Below are 22,814 nucleotides of genomic sequence, written 5' to 3'. Positions count from 1 at the left end.
TATGCCACTTGTTGAATTCTGGTAATTCAAAATCCAAATACGAAATTGAATGAAAATGGTTATTTTGCGGTGAACGGATTCGTATATCTTGTGGATGTAAGTAGGATAGTAATTGACTGTTGAATCAGATTGGAAGAATGTACAGTGTAACTTATTAATGTGAAATCTAAATATTCCTCGAGTATTACCTACCAGTTAAAATATTTTCACCATTAACAGTTTGTACAAAAGAATTTTTAATTACAACCTTTATGAAAATATACTTACATATATATATTTTCTTCAGATGTAATACAGATTTAATGAGTTAATATGATATTAATTTAATTTGATTTACGTTAGAACAAGAATATATAATCTCTAAAACATTAGAGATTACATAATCGCCATGTCGAACGAAGATAAAATAGATAGAACGATACGTAGTACGATGATTATACTCGAGGTACAGAATGATATGTTGAGGCGTGTGTTGTTGATGGTACGGATGCTGTTGCTGGAGCTGGTAAATTTTGCACCATATTCTCCAAATTGATTACTCGAGCGCGAAGTTCGTTGACTTCTTCTATTATTCCGGGATGATTGCCGGTCGGAACGAGCGGATGAATAAGGTTTAGAATTGTGGATAGAATATAATCGTGTTGAGATACCCTGGAAATGAGACTGAAAATGGTGTTTCGGATAGGTTCACCGGTAAGTGCTTCAGGTTCTTCACCAAGAGGACAATATGGTAGATGAAAGGGATCGCCTTCTTCTTGTCTCCAATGACTAAGTAGGCTACGAACCCAGCCCTAATTCATCCAGAATAGATGATGGCTGATTGGTTGGTCCATTCCAGTCACGCTGCTTTCGAAGCTCGAATGGGACTCCATATCGGAATTCGAGGGACTTGAACTAGTGGCGAGTTCCATTTCGTACGACTGAATAAAGGATTTTTCGATATGAAATGATTTTCGAATATTAGATGATATTCTAACTACATAGAATACCTATACATAGTACAAAAGATCCCGTAGATTACGGAGGGAATTAAGGAAACGTGTCAGATAAAGTCTACAGTAACAGATACGCTAAGATATGAATTTGTCTATACACTATTCATGCAATCAATGCAGTAGGATGTGTCTAGACTAAGAAATGATAAGCAAGTAATTTTCGACACGAAATGATAAGAAAAACTTTTGACATGCAGACACGGTCAAAGTCCAGACCCACTAATGCATCTAAACAACTATCAGTTAGACACACTAATGCAAGACCTGGTTCGCTAAGACCACCGCTCTGATATATATATATATATATATATATATATATATATATATATATATATATATATATATATACCAACTCTAACGACCCGTCCTAATCCATCTGGACGAATACATTACATTTGGTTACATCGCGAGGTACTTGACCTCTATATGATACATTTTACAAACATTGCATTCATTTTTAAAAGACAAACTTTCATTACATCGAAAGTTGACAGGCATGCATACCATTTTATAATATATCAAACTATCAATGACTTAATAATAATCTTGTTGAACTCAACGACTCGAATGCAACGTCTTTTGAAATATGTCATGAGTGACTCCAAGTAATATCTCTAAAATGAGCAAATGCACAGCGGAAGATTTCTTTCATACCTGAGAATAAACATACTTTAAAGTGTCAACCAAAAAGTTGGTGAGTTCATTAGTTTATCATAAGCAATCATTTCCATTATTTTAATAGACCACAAGATTTCATTTTTCATAAACATCATTCTCATATCAGGCATTTCGCAAACTGCATAGAGATAAAAATCATTCATATGGTGAACGCCTGGTAACCGACCTTAACAAGATGCATATAGAATATCCCCATCATTCCGGGACACCCAACGGACATGATAAACTCGAAGTACTAAAGCATTCCAAATTCCAGAATGGGGCTTGTTGGGCCCGATAGATCTATCTTTAGGATTCGCATCAATTAGGGGGTCTGTTCCCTAATTCTTAGGCTACCAAGCTAAAAGGGGCATATTCGGCTTCGATCCATTCAACCATATAATGTAGTTTCAATTACTTGTGTCTATTTCGTAAAACGGTTATAAAAATAGCGCATGTATTCTCAGTCTCAAAAATATATATTGCAAAAGCATTTAAAAAGGGAGCAAATGAAACTCACCATACTGTATTTTGTAGTAAAAATACATATGACGACATATAACAAGTGTAGGGTTGGCCTTGGATTCACGAACCAATATCGAGTATATATATTAACACATATAATGAACATCAAATAATTCCATCTATTTATTATATAGTATTTATATATTTAGTGTTTGTAGTTTATATATAATTTGCACTAAATTTTAATATATTTTATATTTTAAATTACATGTTATATATGTATTTATTTTGTATATACATAATAGAAATGTTAATGTTTTTAATATATAATTATAGGTAATATTAATATAATTTTAGCATAAGTATACAAAGTATTTATTTGTTATAATAATATAATAATTATTATTATAATGAAATTTTAAATAAAAAGGTAGTTTTAATAATAATAGTTATAATAATAATATAAATCTTAATAAAAATGATAATTTTAAATGATACTTTTTATAATACTAATAATTTTAATGAAAATGAAAATTTTAAGGAAAATGATAATTTTAAAAATAATGGTTCTTTTAATATTAATAATAATAATAGTTATGATAATATTAAAAATGATAATAATAATAATAATATTTATAAAAGTGATACTTATTTTGATAATAATAATAATAATAATACTTTTTAATAATAATACTAATAATGGTAACCATAATAATACTACTGGTAATGGTAATTATAATATCTACTGATAATGCTAATAATAATAATAAAGGTAATAATTTTAATTATAATAATGATGTTAATAATAGTTAACATAATACTAACAATAATAATAATAATAATAATAATAATAATAATAATAATAATAATAATAGTAATAATAATAATAATAAGAAATAATAATAATAAACATAGTTATACCTCAAAAGAATAGGTTTTAAAAAAAATCGCCACTGTCGGGGTTCGAACCCGAGACCTCTCGCTCATTACACACTCCCTAAACCGTTTGGGCTGTTGCCCTTTTTTCTGAATTTATATCGAATGTAATAATATTTAACCCGTCCTGTTGATGCTTATATTTCATCTTCATCTTCTTCATTTATATTTCGATCAAATCCGACTTATTGATCTTTATTAACCAAATTATTATTTTTAATACGTATAAATAAAATGAAAACAACTTATGATACGGTTTTAATTTAAGAGAAAAGAAAAAAAAAAGAAAAATAATAAGCAGCTACAGCGTCGGATGAACACTCTGCAACTTCAACATTAATTTTGATTTTGGACCTGTTTTAGATAAAAATTTCTACTTGAAATTTATTATAAATCGTTTATAAAAACTTCATGAATCATCAATTGATCCATAATCCTTACAACAAACTCGAATTTTACAATAAACACATCGGTTGACTTTTTTTATAAATAAACTTTGACTCGAAAATTCTTACTTGTTATTAGGAATTAGGTTTTGAAACCTTGCAGATAGTTTCCAAATGGGATTTCTAACAGAACTGCATTTAAGGATTTTAAAATTAATTGATAAATCGAGTTTTGACAGAAAAGATGAAGAACAGAAAAGAACGACTGGTTCCTGTTTCCTTTTTTATTTTAATTCGATAAATTGAATTAATTGTAATAGATAATTGATAATGATAGCGAAAATAATCAGATGACTTATGAAGAGTCGATTGTTATATAACAATGCTATATATGTGTCGACTTTCAACTCTGAGTCAAGAACAGGAATAAAAGAAAATAAAAAAATTAAACAGACTACGATGGCTAACGATTTTTAACTTCATCTGATTGGATTTAGTTGGTACGTACAGGATTGGATTGGGACTGGTAGTAATCTTGTAGATAAAACAAAAAAAGAATCAAATAAAGTTTGATATGGATTTAAACAGATTCGTACTATATCTTTATTTTCTTTTATTTATATATAACAATTATTTAATTTATCTGTTTATCAGTATGTATATATAACTGTTTTTCTATACATGTATACATATCTGTATATGTATATATTTTTATATATATGTGTTTAGGTTTACTTATATATATATTAATTATTTATATATCTGCTATATATATTAAATTCTGTAATATCAATTAATAATTGCTCCTTTACGATAGTATTCATTCAAACTCCTTTATTTTTTTTGATCATCTTTTATGGATTAGTAATTGCTCGATTCGTTTTGGGTATACTCAGTAACAACATTGTCGATGTATAGGTAATGGAGAATCCACAAATGGGGTTACTATGCAAGGCGGTTTGAAGCTTTAATTAGGAGTTATAGATTTACAGGTACTGTATATTTAATTAATGGAGAACCTAAAATCGTTGTTGATGTACACTTACTGTTGCTTTTCTTAAGAAATTAAGGGTTTAATATTATGGGTAAATTATTTATTTGATTTGAATTTTAATTTGATAATTTGATTTAAAATTAGTGATAGAACTGAATTTGAAACTGAAGATGAAGTTGCAGGGGAAGGTGGGTGAAATACATGTTAAAGAGAAGAAAAGGTTAGTTCCTCTATCATGAAGTTCATACCGATAAGCGTTGCATTATTATTATTTAATACATGATTAACCAGCAGATCATTCATCGTAAAAATATATTTAAACTATTTCATATGATAGTTATATGTGTAAAATTTATTTGTAAAACTGATAGTGAATCACCATTCAAAAGTTATATTCTTATTCTTACAATTTATACTACGTAGTATAAGTGACATTCTGGAGAAGGAGTCGTCTGAGCAATTACCGTACTAGATCTAACGACCCGTCCTAATCCATCTGGATGAATACATTACATTTGGTTACATCGCGAGGTACTTGACCTCTATATGATACATTTTACAAACATTGCATTCGTTTTTAAAAGACAAACTTTCATTACATCGAAAGTTGACAGGCATGCATACCATTTCATAATATATGAAACTATCAATGACTTACTAATAATCTTGTTGAACTCAACGACTCGAATGCAACGTGTTTTGAAATATGTCATGAATGACTCCAAGTAATATCTCTAAAATGAGCAAATGCATAGCGGAAGATTTCTTTCATACCTGAAAATAAACATGCTTTAAAGTGTCAACCAAAAGGTTGGTGAGTTCATTAGTTTATCATAAGCAATCATTTCTATTATTTTAATAGACCACAAGATTTCATTTTTCATAAACATCATTCTCATATCAGGCATTTCGCAAACTGCATAGAGATAAAAATCATTCATATGGTGAACACCTGGTAACCGACCTTAACAAGATGCATATAGAATATTCCCATCATTCCGGGATAACCATCGGACATGATAAACTCGAAGTACTAAAGCATTCCAAATTCCAGAATGGGGCTTGTTGGGCCCGATAGATCTATCTTTAGGATTCGCGTCAATTAGGGGGTCTGTTCCCTAATTCTTAGGCTACCAAGCTAAAAGGGGCATATTCGGCTTCGATCCATTCAACCATATAATGTAGTTTCAATTACTTGTATCTATTTCGTAAAACAGTTATAAAAATAGCGCATGTATTCTCAGTCCGAAAAATATATATTGCAAAAGCATTTAAAAAGGAGCAAATAAAACTCACCATACTGTATTTTGTAGTAAAAATACATATGACGACATATAACAAGTGTAGGGTTGGCCTTGGATTCATTAAATTATATCGAGTATATATATTAACACATATAATGAACATCAAATAATTCCATCTATTTATTATATAGGATTTATATATTTAGTGTTTGTAGTTTATATATAATTTGCACTAAATTCTAATATATTTTATATTTTAAATTACATGTTATATATGTATTTATTTTGTATATACATAATAGAAATGTTAATGTTTTTAATATATAATTATAGGTAATATTAATATAATTTTAGTATAAGTATACAAAGTATTTATTTGTTATAATAATATAATAATAATAATTATAATGAAATTTTAAATAAAAAGATAGTTTTAATAATAATAGTTATAATAATAATATAAATCTTAATAAAAATGATAATTTTAAATGATACTTTTTATAATACTAATAATTTTAATGAAAATGAAAATTTTAATGAAAATGATAATTTTAAAAATAATGGTTCTTTTAATATTAATAATAATAATAGTTATGATAATATTAAAAATGATAATAATAATAATATTTATAAAAGTGATACTTATTTTGATAATAATAATAATACTTTTTAATAATAATAATACTAATAATGGTAACCATAATAATACTACTGGTAATGGTAATTATCATATCTACTGATAATGCTAATAATAACAATAAAGGTAATAATTTTAATTATAATAATGATGTTAATAATAGTTAACATAATACTAATAATAATAATAATAATAATAATAATAATAATAATAATAATAATAATAATAATAATAATAGTAATAATAATAAGAAATAATAATAATAAATATAGTTATACCTCAAAAGAATAGGTTTTAAAAAAAATCGCCACTGCCGGGGTTCGAACCCGAGACCTCTTGCTCATTACACACTCCCTAAACCGTTTGGGCTGGTGCCCTTTTTTCTAAATTTATACCGAATGTAATAATATTTAACTCGTCCTGTTAATGCTTATATTTCATCTTCATCTTCTTCATTTATAGTTCGATCAAATCCGACTTATTGATCTTTATTAACCAAATTATTGTTTTTAATACGTATAAATAAAATGAAAACAACTTATGATACGGTTTTAATTTGACGGAAAAGAAAAAAAAAGAAAAATAATAAGCAGCTACAGTGTCGGATGAACACTCTGCAACTTCAACATTAATTTTGATTTTGGACCTGTTTTAGATAAAAATTTCTACTTGAAATTTATTATAAATCGTTTATAAAAACTTCATAAATCCACAATTGATCCATAATCCTTACAACAAATTCGAATTTTACAATAAACACATCGGTTGACTTTTTTATAAATAAACTTTGACTCAAAAATTCTTACTTGTTATTAGGAATTAGGTTTTGAAACCTTGCAGATAGTTTCCAAATGAGATTCCTAATAGAACTGCATTTAAGGATTTTGAAATTAATTGATAAATCGAGTTTTGACTGAAAAGATGAAGAACAGAAAAAGAACGACTGGTTCCTGTTTCCTTTTTGATTTTAATTCGATAAATTGAATTAATTGTAATAGATAATTGATAATGATAACAAAAATAATCAGATGACTTATGAAGAGTCAATTGTTATATAACAATGGTGTATATGTGTCGACTTTCACCTCTGAGTCAAGAACAGGAATAAAAGAAAATAAAAAAATTAAACAGACTACGATGGCTAACGATTTTTAACTTCATCTGATTGGATTTAGTTGGTACGTATAGGATTGGATTGGGACTGGTAGTAATCTTGGATACAAAACAAAAAAAGAATCAAATAAAGTTTGATATGGATTTAAACAGATTCGTACTATATCTTTTTTTCTTTTTATTTATATTTAACAATTATTTAATGTATCTGTTTATCAGTATGTATATATAACTGTTTTTCTATACCTGTATACATATCTGTATATGTATATATTTTTATATATCTGTGTTTAGGTTTACTTATATATATATCAATTATTTATATATCTGCTATATATATTAAATTCTGTAATATCAATTAATAATATATATTTATTTATAAAATCTGCTTTTAATAAGAATACTAGTAATAATAACAATACAATTTATAATTATAATAATATTAATAATAACTTTATCAAAATTATACTAATACTAATAAGAATAAAAGTAATGATAATAATATTATTAATGATACCCATATTAATTTGTATTATAAAGTTGATAAATAAAATAATAATGATGATGATAATAATATTTATTAGTGATACTAATAATAATAATATTAGTAATAATAGCATTACAATTTATATATATATATATATATATATCCATTATAATATGTTAATAATACCAATATAGATGTTAATAATAAAAGTAATAATAATATTACTTATAACAATTATAGTTTAACTTATAATTAAATTTATTATATTATATATTAACATTACATGTTATTAATTATATGATGCATATAATAATAATAACAATAATAATAATTATAATGACAATACTTAATAATAATAATTCTCAATTCAATTGATTAAATTTTATTATTTCCAGTTATTAGAATTATTTATATTTATATATGTATACACCTGTACATATTTATTTACAAATAACTGTTCGTGAATCGTCGAGAATAGTCAAAGGTGAAATGAATACATGAATATAGTTCCAAAACTTTTTGAGACTCGACATTACAGACTTTGCTCATCGTGTCGAAATCATATAAAGATTAAGTTTAAATTTGGTCAGAAATTTTCGGGTCGTCACACTAGAAAGAAAGGGTCATTAGCATAAATAGCTCTCCCGCTGCATGGCGTTGTGAGCGACTGATTGACTCTTTCATTTTGGTTATGGAAAATGGAACTTCCTTCGTTTAGTAAGAAAGATAGGCCTTTTCTTCTATTTTATTTTTAAACTTAGGAAAGGTGTGTTATCACTTTGATTGTCTACTTATTCCTTAAAATTTTTACTCCGTAGTGCAACTATTTTACTGCAAATGTTTTACCCGTGGCCCATTCTAATATGGAAGTATACGATTTCGCAGTTCTATGGTACGTAATATTGTAATTTTCATATTCAAATTAGGTTTTTTTTCCCGTGTCATTAATTATATACGATTTGTTTTTTGTTTGTTAATCTATTGGATTTTCTCACTTTGTGTTCTTCCATGTCAGGTTATCTTCTCACTTTCTACATATTAATTTCTCAGGTGAGTAATTTTTGTTAGTTTATCATGTGTTTGTTGTTAGTTTCTTGATTTCTTAAAGGTGCAATTGATTTTGCTTGATGAAGTGGTGGGCGGTGGTACAGAAAACGTAATAGCAGGTATGATGATTAAATTGTTGGCTTGGACTTTTAGATTTATATGAAGTGTTTGTTGTTGCTCTGCTTTGTTTTTCTTAATACGATAGTATTCATTCGAACTCCTTTATTTTTTTTGATCATCTTTTATGGATTAGTAATTGCTCGATTCGTTTTGGGTATACTCAGTAACAACATTGTCGATGTATAGGTAATGGAGAATCTACAAATGGGGTTACTATGCAAGGCGGTTTGAAGCTCTAATTAGGAGTTATAGATTTACAGGTACTGTATATTTAATTATTGGAGAATCCAAAATCGTTGTTGATGTACACTTACTGTTGCTTTTCTTAAGAAATTAAGGGTTTAATATTATGGGTAAATTATTTATTTGATTTGAATTTTAATTTGATGATTTGATTTGAAATTAGTGATAGAACTGAATTTGAAACTGAAGATGAAGTTGCAGGGGAAGGTGTAACATCCCGCCTTTTTTCATTTACTTTTCCGTTATACTATTTTAAACTCCGTTATATGTTTATAACATCTCCCGTTAATACGCGTTTTAAATTATCTCGTTTAGGTAATTCACGCACCCGAACGAAAGTTGAGGGACTAAACTTGACAAGGGATCAAACCCTTGACTAGGTCAAAGGGTCAAACCCCTTTCATCCATTCATTTTCATCCTCATCTTTTACTACTTCCAAATCCTCTCAACATTCAATCCTTAATTCATCATCTAAATCCGATTTTGGAGGCTAACATCAAAACAAATTACATATTTGGAATCCTCTCTTCATCCTCTACAACTTGATACCAATTTCATCTCATTTGGGTAACTTTCTAAAATCACTAGATTTTGTGTTCTTGATGTTTTTAACTTATAAAAGTGTTAATTAGTGTCTATGGCTCAAGTCTAAAATGAATATATGAATTGTATGCTCGATCTTGTTGTTTTGAAGTAACTAGCATGAACTTGAATTTTGGTGTGTTGTTTTTGAGTTTTGGATGATCATATGTTGTTAGATGTTAAACGTTCATGTCCTAATTGTGTTCCTAGTATCACTAGCTTCAATTTGATGTGTAGGTTGCTTTAGAAAAGTTCATGAACTTGATTTATGATTTTGGTGAATTTGGGTTAGGGTTTGATGAACTTGAAATGGACTTTTGATGCATTGAATGCCATGGATTATTATTGGTAAGTGTTTAGTTGGATTGTATGCTTGATTACCTTCGAAACGGCATATCATTCATGTAAATTGGTTGCCCGAATCATTGAATTGCATTTATGAACTTGTATGCAGTTAATGTTAAGCATTAGATGCGGTTTTGGTTGTTGTAATAGGTAGATTGATTGATGAAATGTGTTTAGTTGTTTTCCTCGTCAAATTACCTTCCCAACAGTATAAGATACTTGTCTTGATTGTTTGCGGATCATAAATTGTGTTTGTTTGGATTTTGGTTCGTGCACTTGAGACTTTCAGCAAACAGAACCTGAATACTAATCTGGACGCCGTCCAGATATTAGGACGCCGTCCAGTTCTTTAATACTGGACACCGTCCAGATATTGAGACACCGTCCAGTCCTTTAATACTGGACGTCGTCCAGAAAATCTGGACGCCGTCCAGTTACACTTGAAGTTTCTGTTTCGTTTTACCATTTTTCGAAAAATGTTTACTATGCTACGCACCTCCGATTCACATGTAACTTGTTCTAACGTGCTCATATATGATTAAAAACCTCAGAGAAATAGTTCGGGACCCGCCCGAACGTGTTGACTTTTTTGTTGACTTTGACCCGACCAAGTTGACTTTTAATCAAACTTAACCAAATGTTTGTGCAAATCGTTCTAACATGCTTTTATACTCGTATCTTGCATGAAACATGACAATTTGACTCACATGTTGTAGTATTCGAGCTGTAACGAGCCATAGGACTAATTGAACATCTTTGACCTATCGTGTTTACCGTTATTGATACAACCTATTGTTTAGGTCAAGACTAGCATTGTTCTTTGCACACGTTTACTTGTTGAAGTACTTTACTACTCGTGCACTCAAGGTGAGATCATAGTCCCACTTTTACTCTTTTGAAACTTACATTTGGGATGAGAAAACATAAACGTTCCTTTTTAACTAAGTGAACACAAGTACAGGAAAACAAACATTCTACATACGAGTTTAGAACAAAAATCCTCAATTCGATTATCATTAGTTACACTTGCCGGGTGTAAGCGAGAACTTATGTTATATGGCCATATGGGTTTGACAAACCCTCATTCAAACGGTTCGCTACCGTTTACGAATGAAATATATTTTCGAGAAACAGTGTATGTTCTAGCACTAAGGTGATGGGGTTCTATGGAAGGAATGTTAAGCATTGATAATTGGGTGCTCGTGATAACAAATTTTTGGAATGGTTAACTATTATTGAAATGTTATAAATCTTGTGGTTCATTTGTACTTACTTACTTAAACCTATGATTTCACCAACGTTTTCGTTGACAGATTTCTATGTTTTTCTCAGGTCCTTGAACGATACATGATACATGCTTCCGCTCATTATTTTGATACTTGCATTGGATGTCGAGTATATATGCATACATGGAGCGTCTTTTGGCTACTTTTAAATTGTGTCGCATAAGTTTCATTTGTACTTATAACTTTGTAACGTAACTTGTGGTGGAACTATTCTTGTAAACTTTGAACAATCTTTACATTTGAAATGAATGCGACATATCTTTTGGTCAAACGTTGTTTTAAAGACTTATGACCACGTAACGGGACCTAAGTAGACGGCACCGTCAAATGACGATTTTGTCGGGTCGCTACAAATGGTATCAGAGCGTTGGTTGTAGGGATTTAGAGTTCATTGGTGTCAACCTCGAGTCATAGGGTACATTGGTGAGTCTAGACTACAACCGGCATATAGACTTGAAGTAGGAATTACTTTACTACTTGTGCATTTATACTCGAACGCTTCTACTCATATCTACTCTTAGTTCATCTTAATCTCACGTTATTTAATTTGATTGACACGCCACCTTGACTATATGAAATGATGTCGAATGCACATATGAATCAGGGTAATATAATTTTCGGGATTATATTACGGTGACTCATATGAACGTTCCGACATTGTGGCATAAAGAATTTAAGGCGAGTCAAGGAAAATTTTCTCTCTATCTTTATTCCATATCACGGTTAGTATTATTTAAAATACTAACCAACGGTATTCTTTTGTTTTGAAGGAACAATGCCTCCTCGCCGTGCGCCACGCCGTGAAACTCCCGAACAAGCTCTACAACGCATGATAGCCACCGCCGTAGATGCGGCCATGGCCGGTCACTCATCCAACAACAATAATAATAACAACCACAACAACAACAACAACAACAACAACAACAAAAACAACAACAACAACAACAATGGAGCCGGTAACTCAAATGAGGGATGCTCCTATAAAGCTTTCATGGGGTGCAAACCTCACACTTTCGATGGAACCGGAGGACCGGTTACTCTCACTCGATGGTTTGAGCAAACGGAAGCCGTTTTTAGCATAAGCGGTTGTCGGGACCAAGACAAGGTCAAGTACTCCACTCACACTTTCTCCGGCGTCACTCTCACTTGGTGGAACACCTATGTACAATCGGTGGGTACCGATGAAGCCCACGCTCTCTCTTGGTCCGATTTGAAAGGAAAGATGATCACCGAATACTTTCCGCATGAGGAAACCCAAAAGCTCGAACAAGAGCTAAGAACTCTAAAAGCGGTCGGAAACGATCTCAAGGCCTATAATCAACGATTTTCTGAACTAGCCTTGATGTGCCCAAACCTTGTGAACCCCGAGTCTTTAAGGGTTGAACTTTACATGGATGGTCTTCCAAAGAGCATCAAACACGGAGTAATGTCATACAAACCCCCTAATCATCAAGAAGCTTTGAACATGGCCCGCAAATTGATAGAGACGGTGGACAAAATCGTAGTACCGGCACCTAAAGCCGAGGACAAGTCGGGTAACAACAAAAGAAAATGGGAAGCTCCCCAATCAAGCAACAACAACTTTGCCAAGAAATCTTTCACCTCCGACGGCAAGAAGGGTTATGCCGGAAATCTACCTCTTTGCAACAAATGCAACAAACATCACTTTGGCGAATGTAGTAAGCTAATTTGCCATCGGTGCCAAGGAATTGGTCATAAGGCCAACGATTGTAAAAGTCCCACTCCCGTCGCTCGAAAGTGGCCCAATGCACCAAAGACGGGCACTTGTTACGAATGTGGCCAAACGGGTCATTATAGAAATGCATGCCCAAAGAAGAAATATAACCCCAACACGCGCGGCCGAGCTTTCAACATTGATGTCAAAGCTAAGGGGTATAAAATACTATTAAATTTTTGCAGGAAAAACTATTAAATACGATACAATTTACACAAGATATTTATTTATTTATAGAATGGATATACTTAAACCTTGCTACAACACTTATAGGCAGTGTACCTAATCGTACAGTAGTGTAGTTTTTAGTAAGTCCGGTTCGTTCCACAGGGAAATCTTTAAACAAAGCTCAACGCTATATTAGTTTACTTTTATAAAAATACAAATATATATATAAGTAATATTATTGTTATAAAGGGGGGTTTTTACCGTTTAATGACCGGTTTGTCGATTTTAAAACTTTAGTCGCAGTTAAAACCTAATGTAAAATACAAATACAAGACTAAAATTAAAGCGTAAAGTAAATAACGATAATGAAATTGCGAATAATAAAATTGCGATAAAATAAAATTGCGATAATTAAAAAGTACGATAATTAAAAGTGCGATAAAATAAAATAACAATAAATAAAAGTGCGATAATTAGAAGTGCAATTAAATATAAAATAAGGAAATTAAATATGAAATAAAAGAATTATGCTTATTTAAACTTCCGTAATCATGATGTTTGACGTGTTGATTTTAGTTTTATGCCCATGGGTTAATTGTCCTTTGTCCTGGATTATTTAATATGTCCGTCTGGTTTTTGTCCATAACAGTCCATCAGTCATAAATATAAATTGCAAGTGTCCTTGTCAAATTATTATTATACCCGAAGTTAAATATTCCAACTAATTGGGGATTCGAATTGTAACAAGGTTTTAATACTTTGTTTGATGAATACATCAGGTTATCTGAAATGTCCCGTTCTTATTGATTAAAAACGTTCCATATTAATTGATTTCGTTGCGAGGTTTTGACCTCTATATGAGACGTTTTTCAAAGACTGCATTCATTTTTAAACAAACCATAACCTTTATTTCATCAATAAAGGTTTAAAAAGCTTTACGTAGATTATCAAATAATGATAATCTAATATATCCTGTTTACACACGACCATTACATAATGGTTTACAATACAAATATGTTACAACAAAATAAGTTTCTTGAATGCAGTTTTTACACAATATCATACAAGCATGGACTCCAAATCTTGTCCTTATTTAAGTATGCGACAGCGGAAGCTCTTAATAATCACCTGAGAATAAACATGCTTAAAACGTCAACAAAAATGTTGGTGAGTTATAGGTTTAACCTATATATATCAAATCGTAACAATAGACCACAAGATTTCATATTTCAATACACATCCCATACATAGAGATAAAAATCATTCATATGGTGAACACCTGGTAACCGACAATAACAAGATGCATATATAAGAATATCCCCATCATTCCGGGACACCCTTCGGATATGATATAAATTTCGAAGTACTAAAGCATCCGGTACTTTGGATGGGGTTTGTTAGGCCCAATAGATCTATCTTTAGGATCCGCGTCAATTAGGGTGTCTGTTCCCTAATTCTTAGATTACCAGACTTAATAAAAAGGGGCATATTCGATTTCGATAATTCAACCATAGAATGTAGTTTCACGTACTTGTGTCTATTTTGTAAATCATTTATAAAACCTGCATGTATTCTCATCCCAAAAATATTAGATTTTTAAAAGTGGGACTATAACTCACTTTCACAGATTTTTACTTCGTCGGGAAGTAAGACTTGGCCACTGGTTGATTCACGAACCTATAACAATATATACATATATATCAAAGTATGTTCAAAATATATTTACAACACTTTTAATATATTTTGATGTTTTAAGTTTATTAAGTCAGCTGTCCTCGTTAGTAACCTACAACTAGTTGTCCACAGTTAGATGTACAGAAATAAATCGATAAATATTATCTTGAATCAATCCACGACCCAGTGTATACGTATCTCAGTATTGATCACAACTCAAACTATATATATTTTGGAATCAACCTCAACCCTGTATAGCTAACTCCAACATTCACATATAGAGTGTCTATGGTTGTTCCGAAATATATATAGATGTGTCGACATGATAGGTTGAAATATTGTATACGTGTCTATGGTATCTCAAGATTACATAATATACAATACAAGTTGATTAAGTTATGGTTGGAATAGATTTGTTACCAATTTTCACGTAGCTAAAATGAGAAAAATTATCCAATCTTGTTTTACCCATAACTTCTTCATTTTAAATCCGTTTTGAGTGAATCAAATTGCTATGGTTTCATATTGAACTCTATTTTATGAATCTAAACATAAAAGTATAAGTTTATAGTCGGAAAAATAAGTTACAAGTCGTTTTTGTAAAGGTAGTCATTTCAGTCGAAAGAACGACGTCTAGATGACCATTTTAGAAAACATACTTCCACTTTGAGTTTAACCATAATTTTTGGATATAGTTTCATGTTCATAATAAAAATCATTTTCCCAGAATAACAACTTTTAAATCAAAGTTTATCATAGTTTTTAATTAACTAACCCAAAACAGCCCGCGGTGTTACTACGACGGCGTAAATCCGGTTTTACGGTGTTTTTCGTGTTTCCAGGTTTTAAATCATTAAGTTAGCATATCATATAGATATAGAACATGTGTTTAGTTGATTTTAAAAGTCAAGTTAGAAGGATTAACTTTTGTTTGCGAACAAGTTTAGAATTAACTAAACTATGTTCTAGTGATTACAAGTTTAAACCTTCGAATAAGATAGCTTTATATGTATGAATCGAATGATGTTATGAACATCATTACTACCTTAATTTCCTTGGATAAACCTACTGGAAAAGAGAAAAATGGATCTAGCTTCAATGGATCCTTGGATGGCTCGAAGTTCTTGAAGCAGAATCATGACACGAAAACAAGTTCAAGTAAGATCATCACTTGAAATAAGATTGTTATAGTTATAGAAATTGAACCAAAGTTTGAATATGATTATTACCTTGTATTAGAATGATAACCTACTGTAAGAAACAAAGATTTCTTGAGGTTGGATGATCACCTTACAAGATTGGAAGTGAGCTAGCAAACTTGAAAGTATTCTTGATTTTATGAAACTAGAACTTTTGGAATTTATGAAGAACACTTAGAACTTGAAGATAGAACTTGAGAGAGATCAATTAGATGAAGAAAATTGAAGAATGAAAGTGTTTGTAGGTGTTTTTGGTCGTTGGTGTATGGATTAGATATAAAGGATATGTAATTTTGTTTTCATGTAAATAAGTCATGAATGATTACTCATATTTTTGTAATTTTATGAGATATTTCATGCTAGTTGCCAAATGATGGTTCCCACATGTGTTAGGTGACTCACATGGGCTGCTAAGAGCTGATCATTGGAGTGTATATACCAATAGTACATACATCTAAAAGCTGTGTATTGTACGAGTACGAATACGGGTGCATACGAGTAGAATTGTTGATGAAACTGAACGAGAATGTAATTGTAAGCATTTTTGTTAAGTAGAAGTATTTTGATAAGTGTATTGAAGTCTTTCAAAAGTGTATAAATACATATTAAAACACTACATGTATATACATTTTAACTGAGTCGTTAAGTCATCGTTAGTCGTTACATGTAAGTGTTGTTTTGAAACCTTTAGGTTAACGATCTTGTTAAATGTTGTTAACCCAATGTTTATAATATCAAATGAGATTTTAAATTATTATATTATCATGATATTATCATGTATGAATATCTCTTAATATGATATATATACATTAAATGTCTTTACAACGATAATCGTTACATATATGTCTCGTTTAAAAATCATTAAGTTAGTAGTCTTGTTTTTACATATGTAGTTCATTGTTAATATACTTTATGATATGTTTTCTTATCATAGTATCATGTTAACTATATATATATATATATATCCATATATATGTCATCATATAGTTTTTACAAGTTTTAACGTTCGTGAATCACCGGTCAACTTGGGTGGTCAATTGTCTATATGAAACATATTTCAATTAATCAAGTCTTAACAAGTTTGATTGCTTAACATGTTGGAAACATTTAATCATGTAAATATAAATCTCAATTAATATATATAAACATGGAAAAGTTTGGGTCACTACAGTACCTACCCGTTAAATAAATTTCGTCCCGAAATTTTAAGCTGTTGAAGGTGTTGACGAATCTTCTGGAAATAGATGAGGGTATTTCTTCTTCATCTGATCTTCACGCTCCCAGGTGAACTCGGGTCCTCTACGAGCATTCCATCGAACCTTAACAATTGGTATCTTGTTTTGCTTAAGTCTTTTAACCTCACGATCCATTATTTCGACGGGTTCTTCGATGAATTGAAGTTTTTCGTTGATTTGGATTTCATCTAACGGAATAGTGAGATCTTCTTTAGCAAAACATTTCTTCAAATTCGAGACGTGGAAAGTGTTATGTACAGTCGCGAGTTGTTGAGGTAACTCAAGTCGGTAAGCTACTGGTCCGACACGATCAATAATCTTGAATGGTCCAATATACCTTGGATTTAATTTCCCTCGTTTACCAAATCGAACAACGCCTTTCCAAGGTGCAACTTTAAGCATGACCATCTCTCCAATTTCAAATTCTATATCTTTTCTTTTAATGTCAGCGTAGCTCTTTTGTCGACTTTGGGCGGTTTTCAACCGTTGTTGAATTTGGATGATCTTCTCGGTAGTTTCTTGTATAATCTCCGGACCCGTAATCTGTCTATCCCCCACTTCACTCCAACAAATCGAAGACCTGCACTTTCTACCATAAAGTGCTTCAAACGGCGCCATCTCAATGCTTGAATGGTAGCTGTTGTTGTAGGAAAATTCTGCTAATGGTAGATGTCGATCCCAACTGTTTCCGAAATCAATAACACATGCTCGTAGCATGTATTCAAGCGTTTGTATCGTCCTTTCGCTTTGCCCATCAGTTTGTGGATGATAGGCGGTACTCATGTCTAGACGAGTTCCTAATGCTTGCTGTAATGTCTGCCAGAATCTTGAAATAAATCTGCCATCCCTATCAGAGATAATAGAGATTGGTATTCCATGTCTGGAGATGACTTCCTTCAAATACAGTCGTGCTAACTTCTCCATCTTGTCATCTTCTCTTATTGGTAGGAAGTGTGCTGATTTGGTGAGACGATCAACTATTACCCAAATAGTATCAAAACCACTTGCAGTGCTTGGCAATTTAGTGATGAAATCCATGGTAATGTTTTCCCATTTCCATTCCGGGATTTCGGGTTGTTGAAGTAGACCTGATGGTTTCTGATGCTCAGCTTTGACCTTAGAACACGTCAAACATTCTCCTACGTATTTAGCAACATCGGCTTTCATACCCGGCCACCAAAAATGTTTCTTGAGATCCTTGTACATCTTCCCCGTTCCAGGATGTATTGAGTATCTGGTTTTATGAGCTTCTCTAAGTACCATTTCTCTCATATCTCCAAATTTTGGTACCCAAATCCTTTCAGCCCTATACCGAGTTCCGTCTTCCCGAATATTAAGATGTTTCTCCGATCCTTTGGGTATTTCATCCTTTAAATTTCCCTCTTTTAAAACTCCTTGTTGCGCCTCCTTTATTTGAGTAGTAAGGTTATTATGAATCATTATATTCATAGATTTTACTCGAATGGGTTCTCTGTCCTTCCTGCTCAAGGCATCGGCTACCACATTTGCCTTCCCCGGGTGGTAACGAATCTCAAAGTCGTAATCATTCAATAATTCAATCCACCTACGCTGCCTCATATTCAGTTGTTTCTGATTAAATATGTGTTGAAGACTTTTGTGGTCGGTATATATAATACTTTTGACCCCATATAAGTAGTGCCTCCAAGTCTTTAATGCAAAAACAACTGCGCCTAATTCCAAATCATGCGTCGTATAATTTTGTTCGTGAATCTTCAATTGTCTAGACGCATAAGCAATCACCTTCGTTCGTTGCATTAATACACAACCGAGACCTTGCTTTGATGCATCACAATAAATCACAAAATCATCATTCCCTTCAGGCAATGACAATATAGGTGCCGTAGTTAGCTTTTTCTTCAATAACTGAAACGCTTTCTCTTGTTCATCATTCCATTCAAATTTCTTCCCTTTATGCGTTAATGCAGTCAAGGGTTTTGCTATTCTGGAAAAGTCTTGGATGAACCTTCTGTAGTAACCAGCTAGTCCTAAAAACTGGCGTATGTGTTTCGGAGTTTTCGGGGTTTCCCACTTTTCAACAGTTTCTATCTTTGCCGGATCCACCTTAATACCTTCTTTGTTCACTATGTGACTGAGGAATTGAACTTCTTCCAACCAAAATGCACACTTTGAAAACTTAGCGTACAATTCTTCCTTCCTCAATACTTCTAACACCTTTCTCAAATGTTCACCGTGTTCTTGGTCATTCTTTGAGTAAATAAGTATGTCATTAATGAAAACAATGACAAACTTGTCAAGGTATGGTCCACACACTCGGTTCATCAGGTCCATGAACACAGCTGGTGCATTAGTTAAACCAAACGGCATGACCATAAACTCGTAATGACCGTAACGTGTTCTAAAAGCAGTCTTTGGAATATCATCTTCTTTCACCCGCATTTGATGATACCCGGAACGTAAGTCAATCTTTGAATAAACAGACGAGCCTTGTAGTTGATCAAATAAGTTGTCGATTCTCGGTAGTGGGTAGCGGTTCTTGATGGTAAGTTTGTTCAACTCTCGGTAGTTGATACACAACCTGAATGTACCATCTTTCTTCTTGACAAACAAAACAGGAGCTCCCCACGGTGATGTGCTTGGTCGAATGAAACCACGCTCTAAAAGTTGTTGTAATTGGCTTTACAGTTCTTTCATCTCGTTGGGTGCGAGTCTGTAAGGAGCACGAGCTATTGGTGCAGCTCCTGGTACAAGATCTATTTGAAATTCAACGGATCGATGTGGGGGTAATCCCGGTAATTCTTTCGGAAATACATCGGGAAATTCTTTTGCGACGGGAACATCATTGATGCTCTTTTCTTCAGTTTGTACTTTCTCGACGTGTGCTAGAACAGCATAGCAACCTTTTCTTATTAGTTTTTGTGCCTTCAAATTACTAATAAGATGTAGCTTCGTGTTGCCCTTTTCTCCGTACACCATTAAGGGTTTTCCTTTTTCTCGTATAATGCGAATTGCATTTTTGTAACAAACGATCTCTGCTTTCACTTCTTTCAACCAGTCCATACCGATTATCACATCAAAACTCCCTAACTCTACTGGTATCAAATCAATCTTAAATGTTTCGCTAACCAGTTTAATTTCTCGATTCCGACATATATTATCTGCTGAAATTAATTTACCATTTGCTAATTCGAGTAAAAATTTACTATCCAAAGGCGTCAATGGACAACTTAATTTAGCACAAAAATCTCTACTCATATAGCTTCTATCCGCACCCGAATCAAATAAAACGTAAGCAGATTTATTGTAAATAAGAAACGTACCCGTAACAAGCTCCGGGTCTTCCTGTGCCTCTACCGCATTAATATTGAAAACTCTTCCACGGCCTTGTCCATTTGTGTTCTCCTGGTTCGGGCAATTTCTAATAATGTGGCCTGGTTTTCCACATTTATAACAAACTACATTGGCATAACTTGCTCCGACACTACTTGCTCCGCCATTACTCGTTCCGACACCATTTGTTCCTTTCGTTCTATTAACCCCTGGTCCGTAGACCTCACACTTCGCCACGCTATGACCATTTCTTTTACACTTGTTGCAAAATTTGGTGCAAAACCCCGAGTGATACTTTTCACACCTTTGGCATAGCTGCTTCTGATTGTTGTTGTTGTTGTTGTTGGGCCGTTTGTTGTAGTTGCGATTGATGTTGCGATTGTTGGGATAATTGTTGCGATTATTGTTGTAATTGCTGTTGTTGTTGTATTGGTGATTCTTATCACCGTTTTCCTCCCACTTTCTTTTGACTTACTTCACATTGGCCTCTTCAGCCATCTGTTCTTTAATTCTTTCCTCAATCTGGTTCACTAGTTTGTGAGCCATTCTACATGCATGTTGTATGGAGGCGGGCTTGTGTGAACTTATATCTTCTTGGATTCTTTCCGGTAATCCTTTCACAAACGCGTCGATCTTCTCTTCCTCATCTTCGAATGCTCCCGGACACAATAGGCACAATTCTGTGAATCGTCTTTCGTACGTGGTAATATCAAATCCTTGGGTTCGTAACCCTCTAAGTTCTGCCTTGAGCTTATTGATCTCGGTTCTGGGACGGTACTTCTCGTTCATCAAGTGCTTGAATACTGACCACGGTAGTGCGTACACATCATCTTGTCCCACTTGCTCTAGATAGGTATTCCACCATGTTAACGCAGAACCTGTGAAGGTATGCGTAGCGTACTTCACTTTGTCCTCTTCAGTACACTTACTTATGGCAAACACCGATTCAACCTTCTCGGTCCACCGTTTCAATCCGATCGGTCCTTCGGTTCCATCAAATTCCAAAGGTTTGCAGGCAGTGAATTCTTTGTAGGTGCATCCTACACGATTTCCTGTACTGCTAGATCCAAGGTTATTGTTGGTATGTAGCGCAGCCTGTACTGCGGCTATGTTTGAAGCTAGAAAAGTACGGAATTCCTCTTCATTCATATTCACGGTGTGTCGAGTAGTCGGTGCCATTTCCTTCAAAATAGTTAAATGGAACAAGTTAATCATACAGAATATTAAGAGTAGTTAATAGTATTTCGTAGCATAATATGAACTCATTTATAAAAGCTTTTTCTTCATATTAGCGTTTTATAAGTTTAAATTCGGGTAGTACCTACCCGTTAAGTTCATACTTAGTAGCTAATATACAATTCAACTACTACAATTCTATATGAAAAACTGATTATAATAATATTTCGCGTTCAAACTTTTATACAATATTTTACAAACTTACAATACCGCTTATTTTACATAAAGCATGAAATATAGCACACAATAACTTTGATACAAGATAGTTGTGAAGACAATTCTAGCTAGTACACAAGTCGTTCAGCAAAGGCAATAAATACACGTAATTCATACGTCCAGAAACAAGTCATGCATTCTGGTTTTACTAGGACTACTTCCCATCCTTGGTCTTGTGCAACATAACCGTTATGGCCGTTGATAAGACAGCGTGTTGTAACGTCATCAAAGGGACTAGGGTTACGTAATGTCCAACAGTCCCGTAATAATCTAAAAACCTCATTTCTTACCCCAATTACCGACTCCGTCACTTGTGGAAACGTTTTGTTTAATAGTTGTAGCCCGATGTTCTTGTTCTCACTTTGGTGAGAAGCGAACATTACTAATCCGTAAGCATAACATGCTTCTTTATGTTGCATGTTAGTCGCTTTTTCTAAATCACGAAGTCCAATATTCGGATATATTGAGTCAAAATAATTTCTTAACCCGTTGCGTAAAATAGCA

The 22,814-nt window shown here is 32.4% G+C and overlaps 1 protein-coding gene across 8 annotated transcripts in view; it reads left to right on the top strand.

Annotated features, from left to right (window-relative positions):
- Positions 1–4,274: 4,274 nt before the first annotated feature.
- Positions 4,275–22,814, top strand: part of LOC139852364 (uncharacterized) — a 74,045-nt gene continuing 55,505 nt past the window's right edge. For 5 of the 8 annotated variants that reach the window (XR_011761047.1, XM_071841649.1, XM_071841647.1 and 2 more), the window contains exons 1-2: positions 8,921–9,341; positions 9,488–9,531. Coding sequence is in view for 4 of the 8 variants with exons in the window: in XM_071841649.1 (XP_071697750.1) it covers positions 9,514–9,531 (18 nt within the window). In the remaining 4 variants the exon portion in view is untranslated. The other 3 variants (XM_071841648.1, XM_071841645.1, XM_071841644.1) reach the window with 2 other exon arrangements.

This window comes from Rutidosis leptorrhynchoides, chromosome 6, assembly GCF_046630445.1.
Source record: "Rutidosis leptorrhynchoides isolate AG116_Rl617_1_P2 chromosome 6, CSIRO_AGI_Rlap_v1, whole genome shotgun sequence".
In the NCBI taxonomy this organism is placed as follows: domain Eukaryota; kingdom Viridiplantae; phylum Streptophyta; class Magnoliopsida; order Asterales; family Asteraceae; genus Rutidosis; species Rutidosis leptorrhynchoides.
The sequence above is the reverse complement of the archived record's forward strand: the minus strand, read 5'-3'. Positions and strand labels throughout refer to the sequence as shown.